Source organism: Trichomycterus rosablanca, chromosome 11 (assembly GCF_030014385.1).
Source record: "Trichomycterus rosablanca isolate fTriRos1 chromosome 11, fTriRos1.hap1, whole genome shotgun sequence".
In the NCBI taxonomy this organism is placed as follows: Eukaryota; Metazoa; Chordata; class Actinopteri; order Siluriformes; family Trichomycteridae; genus Trichomycterus; species Trichomycterus rosablanca.
The window spans coordinates 14,851,430-14,861,096 of record NC_085998.1 but is presented as its reverse complement, the minus strand read 5'-3'; the positions used below and the strand labels follow the sequence as shown (position 1 = coordinate 14,861,096).

General features: G+C 41.3%; 1 protein-coding gene across 2 annotated transcripts in view; it reads right to left on the bottom strand.

Moving 5' to 3' along the window:
- Positions 1-6,719: 6,719 nt before the first annotated feature.
- LOC134323052 (pterin-4-alpha-carbinolamine dehydratase 2-like) overlaps positions 6,720-9,667 on the bottom strand; it is a 40,988-nt gene continuing 38,040 nt past the window's right edge. The window contains exon 5 of one of the 2 annotated variants that reach the window (XM_063004466.1): positions 6,720-7,128. In XM_063004466.1, the coding sequence (XP_062860536.1) occupies positions 6,947-7,128 (182 nt within the window). In that variant the 3' untranslated portion in view covers positions 6,720-6,946. The remainder of the gene's footprint in view (positions 7,129-9,667) is intronic. The other variant, XM_063004468.1, reaches the window with a different exon arrangement.

The following is a 9,667-nucleotide window of genomic DNA, read 5'->3' as shown; positions in this document are numbered from 1 at the left end:
TTGTCTCTGCTGATTAGCTCGTCTCTGTGAGATAGTGGGCACGTTAAAGGCAGCACTTTATTTGAGGCGTGATAGAAGTGTGTAATTAAAATCACCTTTAGCACAGACATTTATTCTCGTATTCAATGTTGCCAACTTAGCGACTTTGTCGCTATATTTAGTGAGTTTTCAGACCCCTCTAGCGACTTTTTAAAAAAAAGCGACTAGCGACAAATCTAGCAACTTTTTCTGGTGTTATCTGAGACTTTTGGAGACTTTTGGGGGTTCGGACATGAAAGCACATATCGTTCTGCAGTTACTGTCCTCAAAGAGCAGCGGGTGCTCCCCCCGTCCCAAAGCACTCACAGGCGGTCAGTCTTACAACCCGCGTTTCCACCAGTTTTTGGGAACCAATCGTGCGTCATCAACGGTGGGCGTTACTTAAAGAAAGTAAAGAGTAGTAACAAGATGGCGGAGCATGTAGGTTATGTGTGAGCATTTGTGCTGTTGTTACTGATGTTCATGTTAATGCAAAAAGCATCAAATAACTATTGATGATAAGACGTAGACGTGTTTGTCGTAGTTATTGTTTTCGTTTTGCGCTTCGCTCTCACCGCGACCCTCAGCTCAAATAGCTGATTTGCTCGGCTTGAGCGGTAAAACATCAAGTTCCACGACACAAACATCCATTTGTGTGAAATAACCATTAAATCCAGTCCAAAAGCTCCACATACATCTGTGTTTAGCCATTTTAACTTCACGTGTGGTGGTTCTGCAGCTCGGGGTTTTGAAAATCAACTTCTCAGGAGAAACGAAAAAGCTTTATGTAAAAAAAAGCGTAACTTGGAGTACTAAAAGTACCACACAGGGACACTAAATTTCTCTCCGTTATTACTGGTTATAAGTGCTCTGTACTGGTTATAAGTGCTCTGTACTGCCCAAATTAATCGGTCATTGTTTTAGTACAATAACTCACGTTAAGCTTTATTTTTCATGTTAAGCGTTGTTCGTACTGTCTAGAGCACTTTTACCACCTCATATTACAGTTCATCGCTTTGAAAATATCAAAATTTAATCAGATGAACTATTAAAATATGAAAGAACAGCGCACAGTCCGCCCTGATTGCTTATGCAAATTAGGCGATGACATAATTTAGCAACTTTTAGCGACTTTTAGGACAGCCAATAGCTACTTTCCTTACTGAGGAGTTGGCAACACTGCTCGTATTGGTGAGCCGTCCTTACGACAGTATGTGTGCTGAATGAAAAGCAACCTGTCCTAAAATCATACTTTTATATACCTACATCTAAAGTCGAAAGTTCACAACAGTAGAAAACAGTCCATGAGGTAAATCATGATGTATTGCATTCTCAATTTAATACAGGTTATTATCATTAATTAAAATTTTTCCATTGTCACCTCCATCAACATTTTAACAATTAAAACTCTAACAACTTTTTTGGATCTGAGGTTTGTGTACACTTTTTTCTACTGTTTATTTTGTTTACAAAGCATTATAATACAATTATGTAAGAATGAAAAATAAAAAAATACATCTCTATAGAATATTAAGGCAATTTTTTTTCTATTTTATTTATGCATTTTTCTCCCATTTTCTCCCAATTTTAGCATAGTCAATTTATCTTCCGCTGCTGAGGATCCCTATTGCAGTCGAGGTGGGTATATTGCTGCTCACGCCTCCTCCAACCCGCACGCAACCCTTAGCGGAGCCTTTTTTCACCCATGCACTCTGCACAGGCGCCTTTCTATTTGCCCATCAGGGTCCTTACACAGCATTTGAAGACCCCACCCACATAGTCCTGTCATCCCACCCTAGCAGAACTGTTTCTGCTGCAGGCACTGCCAATTATGCCCGCTAGATGGCACCCAGCCATCCGGTGGCAACAGCGAGTTTCGAACCGAGGAGTTCAGAATCTCGGCGCTGGTGTGCTAGTGGAATATCCTGTAGGTGCAATTGCACAAAAGAAAGAATAGTTTACTCAGCGGACTTCCTTCTTCTCTCTCACTCACTGTGCCCTTTGTCTGATACACAGTGACAACTACTGGCAGGAGTAATTATACAACAACAAATAGTGATTTTTTTTTCACCACTGCACTTCCTCTGCACCTTCTTTGGGGACATTTTAATATTGAATTTTACAAAATATAAAGAAAACACCGGAAAAACACCGTCCGCTGTCCGAATGTTCGCTCACTGTATATAGAGAGAGAGACGGTTGGAGTCAACCTGTTCGTGACATCACGTGTTTCGAGAATTTATGTTTGTACTCCGAAGTTAAGCTGAAAAAGATTGTTCGTAACCCGAAATGTTCGTATGGTAAACCGTTCATAACTCAAGGGTCCACTGTACTTAAATAAGAAGGTAAGATTAAGAGCCATGGCAAAATTAAAGCCTTAGTTATTACCCTAAGGACATTTTTTATTAAAGTAAAACAAACATTAAAGATTTTTAACCTTAATCATGTAATATCCCTAAACTCATTATTAGAACCTCTGAAACAGTTGTGTTATCACAGCCTGATGCTCTGTGCTTTAACATTCCCAGACATGTCCTTCAGTTATCAAATATTATGGCACTTGGGGTAAATTTATCATTTAAAATGTGAAGCGCCTAGAAAATGGCATGTAAAATGGGAATCTTCCTCCTGATAGCTACTTATTATACATGTCCTTTAGAGTAACCAGCTTCTGTGAAGAAATTCAGATACTCAGACTTCCTCATTTTAAATCATAATCAGATTTTCCACAATGTCACCCCAATTCTCTTCAACTTTATTTCATGCCTGTAACTTTTATGAAGTCTATAAAAATAACTTATTCTCAAAGGATGTGCGAAAGAGTCACTTCTACTCCACATAATATTGGATGAGTATAACAATATGAAAAGATCATGCAGTTGGCTTAAAAATAGGCCAAAGGAATTGGCAGCTATGGTCATAAATACATGAATGCTAACTCTACAAGCTTTAAAATACCCTAGCACTAAATCCAGTGCTTTGACCAGACCAAGAATACTGTCCACACGGTCAAGCCTGGAGGTGGTTCAGTGATGTGGGGATGTTGTTCTGCTACAGGAACTGGTAAATTACGAATACGAATACCTTCGCTGTCATTGATTGTGTCATTGTGATCAGCCATAACATTAAAACCACCTCCTTTCTACACTGTCCATTTTATCAGCTCCGCTTACCATATAGAAGCACTTTGTAGTTCTACAATTACTGACTGTAGTCCATTTGTTTCTCTGCATGCTTTGTTAGCCCCCTTTCACCCTGTTCATTAATGGTCAGGACCACCACAGAGCAGGTATTTTTTGGTGGTGGATCATTCTCAGCACTGCAGTGACAATAACATGGTGGTGGTGTGTTAGTGTGTGTTGTGCTGGTATGAGTGAATCAGACACAGCAGAGCTGCTGGAGTTTTTAAATACCGTGTTCACTCACTGTCCACTCTTTTAGACACTCCTACCTAGTTGGTCCACCTTGTATACGTAAAGTCTGTTGCTGCTGTTTGAGTTGGTCATCTTCTAAACTTCATCAGTGGTCACAGGACGCTGCCCATGGTGCGCTGTTGGCTGGATATTTTTGGTTGGTGGACTATTCTCAGTACAGCAGTTACAGCAAGGTGTTTAAAAACTCCATCAGCACTGCTGTGTCTTATCCACTTATCCACCAGTACAACACACACTAACACACCACCACCATGTCAGTGTCACTGCAGTTCTGAGAATGATCCACCACCCAAATAATACCTACTCTGTAGTGGTCCTGGGAGAGTCCTGACCATTGAAGAACAGCATGAAAAGGGACTAACAAAGCATGTAGAGAAACAGATGGACTACAGTTAGTAATTGTAGAACTACAAAGTGCTTCTATATGGTAAGTGGAGCTGATAAAATAGACAGTGAGTGTAGAAACAAGGAGGTAGTTTTAATGTTATGGCTGATCGGTGTATTTTCATTCACTTCTATACAAATCACATCTATACATTTTAAGGTAAGGGGGTTGAATATTTCCAATTACAGCTGTAAATAAACCATTGCACCTGGTTCCATTATAAAATATATAATATATTTTTATCATTGGCTGGTAAAAATATTTTAAAAATAGCCAGTCCAGACTGTTCCTATTTGTTACATATAAGGAGTCTGAACCATGCAGCTGTGTATGTACATGTAGCTTCAGGTACTTTCAGGTACTAAAATGGGCTTTTAATGTCCTACATAAAGAACTTGAAGGAGACAGTGCGTTTGCCTCACTGGCCTCAATCTCAGTTACTATTTCGTCCTGGTTAAGGTCATGGCGGATCTGGAGCCTACCCTGAATACCCTGCTTCAATCTATAGCAGGGCTTTACTGACTCCTCGGCACAATTTAGAGCAGCTGATTGACTAAGTGGCATGTCTATAGTAGTTTAAGTAGGTCAAGAAAACCCGTTTTAGGCATATAAAATACAACATGAATGTTGAACTTGGTTTTGTCTTTGTGGCAGGGATAGAAGTGAAGAAATTGATTGTTGAAAATTTAAACAGAGGTAATGAAAGTAAGATAAAGCATATTTTAACTACATTTAACTACTTTTTTGCTCTCAGTAGCTCTGTTATTCTCCAGCAATGAGGCTTCCTAATTGAAAACATTGTTTTAATAATAGCAAATTGTAAGATGGTGTTCTAATTAGAAGAAAATACAGGCTTTCAAATTTCTCAAGTAAAGCTTCTTGTGTTTGTACTATAAAAATGTTTTTTTATTATTTTAAAGTGTCTGGAAATGGCTGCTGGGATGGACATCAACATCCTTTCCCAGCAGACACACAACATTTATATGTCATTTTTCTTGGTAGATTCTGGTTGTAGCATCGAATGACCACTTTGCATCAATAAAAATACAGTGTAGGCGATACACAGATGACGCAGCTTTTAACTACGCTAGCACTAGTGGCCGGATGCTTGAAAGACACAGTTGGGAATATCTAAGGGAGGCAAGACTGAATGAGAATTCACCTCCATGCCTGTGTATCAGCAACTCCTGCTGTCTGGTTGATATTAGATGGGAAGCGGTGGCTGGTGATCAGTGTTCTAATTTATCCCAGTCATGTTCAATAGGGTTTAGGTCAGACTGTTCAGGCCACTGGAATTCCTCCATGCCTAATTTGTCGAACCATGACTTTATGAACCTTGCTTCGGCGCAGGGGAACAGTCAAGTTGATGCAAGAAATGGCCTTGTCCAAACTGTTATTAATAATTGTATATAATTAATTTCATATATCTGTTAGCAATGGGTATGGCTAAAACACCCAATCTTAATTATAAGGAGAGGTGTCTGAATACTTTTTGCCATATACTGTAGCATATCCGGACATGATATATACAGTTAGCTCACATAATGTATTGACAGTTTTTGTAAATGCATTTACATTGTATGTAAGTGGCTAGTAAACATTTTTTTGCTTTGTGGCAGGGCACATTATCCTGCTGAAAGAGGCCACAGCCATCAGGGAATACCGTTTCCATGAAAGGCTGTACATCAGGTCTGCAACAATGCTTAGGTAGGTGGTACATGTCACATCCACATGGATGGCAGGACCCGAGGTTTCCCAGCAGAACATTGCCCAAAGCATCACACTGCCTCCGCCGGCTTGCCTTCTTCCCATAGTGCATCCTGGTGCCATGTGCTTCCCAGGTAAGCGACACACACGCACCCGGCCATCCAAGTGATGTAAAAGAAAATGTGATTCATCAGACCAGGCCACCTTCTTCCATTGCTCTGTGATCCAGTTCCAATGATCATGTGCCCATTGTTGGCGCTTTCGGCGGTGGACAGGGGTCAGCATGGGCATTATGACTGGTCGGCGTCTATGCAGCCCCATACGCAACAAACTGCGATGTGCTGTGTATTCTGACACCTTTCTATCAGAACCAGCATTAAGTTCTTCAGCAATCTGAGCTACAGTAGCTCGTCTGTTGGATCGGACCACAAGGGCCAGCCTTCGCTCCCCACGTGCATCAATGAGCCTTGGCCGCCCATGACCCTGTCGCCGGTTTACCACTGTCCTTCCTTGGACCACTTTTGATCTATACTGACCACTGCAGACTGGGAACACCCCACAAGAGCTGCAGTTTTGAAGATGCTCTGACCCAGTTGTCTAGCCATCACAATTTGGCCCTTGTCAAACTCACTCAAATCCTTACAATCTTAACTGATATAATATGTGTATTTTTGTTGAAAAAATTAAATAACACTGTTCAATAGAAACCAAATGTATCAACCCACTGAGGTCTGGATTTAAACTCGTATCGAAAATCAAAGTAAACAATCAAAGGCTGATCCAATTAGTGTGAATTTCATCATGGCAACTCATAATGGGACTAAGTCGAGTGTATGGGCCCCACCGTGCCTGTACGCACTCTTGACAAAGTCTGGGCATGATCCTGATGAGATGGCAGATGGTGTTCAGGAGGATCTCCTCCCAGACATAGATTAGGGCAGCAGTGAGCTCCTGGACAGTATGTGCTGCTAATGGGCAGAATTTGAAACACTGTTACATAACATCCCAGAGACTCTCAATTGGATTCAGGTCTGGGGAGCATGAGTGCAATATTTTCATCATCTGGTTACACACTCTGGCCACTAAAAACTAACCATTGTCCTGCACCAGGGTAAACCCAGAGCCCACTGCACCAGCATAAGGTCTGACATTATAAAAAGCATAAGATCTGAGGATTTTATTCCAGTACATAACAGCAGTCAGGGTACTAGTGGGTAAAACATGAAGGTTTGTGTGGCCCTCCAAGGATATGCCTCCCCAGACTATCACTGACCCACTGCCAAACTGGTCATGCTGGATGGTGTTGCAGGGAGCATAAGGTTCACCACAGTGCCTCCAGACTCTTTCACATTTGTTAAATATGTTTGTTGTACAGCTGCTCAGGTGGCGCATCGGTAGTATTTTAAATTAAATACTCAGCTCTGCCAGCCGGATGGCATTTCATACGATGTATTCGAAATTCCAGCTCTGCCATCTGGCTGGGCTGGATGGCTACATGAATAGGGTTCACAGGGTGGGATGAGCCGGACCAGGGTTCCTCATAACTGGTGCTAATTACGACCTCTGCTGGCTGATTGATGACATCTGTAAAAAGAGAAGGGCACCAATGTTAAACCTGCCAATTTCAGCGTTCTCAGGCAAATGGCTATCAATCTGCATGGTGCTGGACAACTAGATGAAGTTAGGCCTTCATGCCACTCTTATAGAATCTTTTTTTTACAGTTTGATCAAAGACATGCACATCAGTAGTGCTGGAGGTCATTTTGTAGGGCTCTGGCTGTGCTCCTCCTGTTCCTACTTGCAAGGAGCTGACACCGGTCCTGCTGCTGGGCTGATGCCCTTTAACTGCCCTGTTCAGCTGTCCTCATGTAACAGCCTGTGTCCTCATATGTCCTCCATAATCCCGAAATAGTGCTGGGAGACACAACAACCCTTCTTGCAAAGACACGTATATGAGTGCCATCCTAAAGAAACTGGGCTACCAGTGCAACCTGAATTGGCTGCATGTACTGCCTATGCTACCAGTAGAAAAACTAGAGAAGCATCAGTCGGGAAGGATAAGAATAGAGTAATTGTCTGTGGTCACCACCTGCAAATTCGTCCCTTTTTGGGGGTTGTGTTGCTGTCTCTTCTACAGTGCACTGGACAGTATGATATCCCTGAAGTTTAACTGATTTGGTGTTACTTGGTTACTGTGATGATTAAGTGTTTCCTCATTGGTTTTTTAAGCAGTGTTAACATATAGACCTGCAGTTTTTTTAGATTAGGAAGGAAGTGCTTGGCTAGCATTAGCTTCTATTTATTTGAACCAGACTCACTAAGTGGTGCAGTTAAGCACAGGATGTATGATTCACAATATGATTCATAATGTAATAAAGTTGAGCCTATTGCCTGAAATAAAATGTCATATAACTGCTCAAACAATGATCAAACAATGATAAAATGTTTGACAGATGTTTGATGTTGAAGTCAAAAATAATCACGAGAAAAAATATTTTTAATACACCAAATACAGAAAATGCCAGTTATTGTTGATTATGAGCAAAATACAAAAAAATTTCCTTTTGAGTGTTAGCTTACCTTATATGGGTGTTAGCGTTTTATCAATTTCTACTGTTATATAATTATATACAGTGGGGTCAAAAAGTATTTAGTCAGCCACTGATTGTGCAAGTTCTCCTACTTAGAAAGATGAGAGAGGTCTGTAATATTCATCATAGGTACACTTCAACTATGAGAGACAAAATGAGAAAAAACATCCAGGAAATCACATTGTAGGATTTTTAAAGAATTTATTTGTAAATTATGGTGGAAAATAAGTATTTGGTCAATAACAAACAAGCAAGATTTCTGGCTCTCACAGACCTGTAACTTATTCTTTAAGAAGCTTTTCTGTCCTCCACTCGTTACCTGTATTAATGGCACCTGTTTGACCTCGTTATCTGTATAAAAGACACCTGTCCACAGCCTCAAACAGTCAGACTCCAAACTCAACCATGGCCAAGACCAAAGAGCTGTCGAAGGACACCAGGAAGAAAACTGTAGACCTGCACCAGGCTGGGAAGAGTGAATCTACAATAGGCAAGCAGGCTGGTGTGAATAAATCAACTGTGGGAGCAATTGTAAGAAAATGGAAGACATACAAGACCATTGATAATCTCCCTTGGGGTCAAGATCTCATCCCGTGGGGTCAAAATGATCATGAGAACAGTGAGCAAAAATCCCAGAACTACACGGAGGGACCTGATGAATGACCTGCAAAGAGCTGGGACCAAAGTAACAAAGGCTACCATCAGTAACACACTACGCCGAGAGGGACTCAAATCCTGCAGTGCCAGGCGTGTCCCCCTGCTTAAGCCAGTACATGTCCAGGCCCGTCTGAAGTTTGCCAGAGAGCATATGGATGATCCAGAAGAGGATTGGGAGAATATCATGTGGTCAGATGAAACCAAAATGGAACTTTTTGGTAAAAACTCAACTCATCGTGTTTGGAGGAAGAAGAAAAACCCAAGAACACCATACCTACTGTGAAGCATGGGGGTGGATACATCATGCTTTGGGGCTGTTTTTCTGCAAAGGGGACAGGACGACTGATCCGTGTTAAGGGAAGAATGAACGGGGCCATTTATCGTGAGATTTTAAGCCAAAACCTCCTTCCATCAGTGAGAGCATTGAAGATGGAACGTGGCTGGGTCTTCCAGCATGACAATGATCCCAAACTCACCGCTCGAGCAATGAAGGAGTGGCTCCGTAAAAAGCATTTCAAGGTCCTGGAGTGGCCTAGCCAGTCTCCAGACCTCAACCCCATAGAAAATTTGTGGAGTCCGTGTTGCCCAGCAACAGCCCCAAAACATCACTGCTCTAGAGGAGATCTGCATGGAGGAATGGGCCAAAATACCAGCTACAGTGTGTGCAAACCTGGTGAAGACTTACAGGAAACGTTTGACCTCTGTCATTGCCAACAAAGGTTATGTTACAAAGTATTGAGTTGAACTTTTGTTATTGACCAAATACTTATTTTCCACCATAATTTACAAATAAATTCTTTAAAAATCCTACAATGTGATTTCCTGGATTTTTTTTTCTCATTTTGTCTCTCATAGTTGAAGTGTACCTATGATGA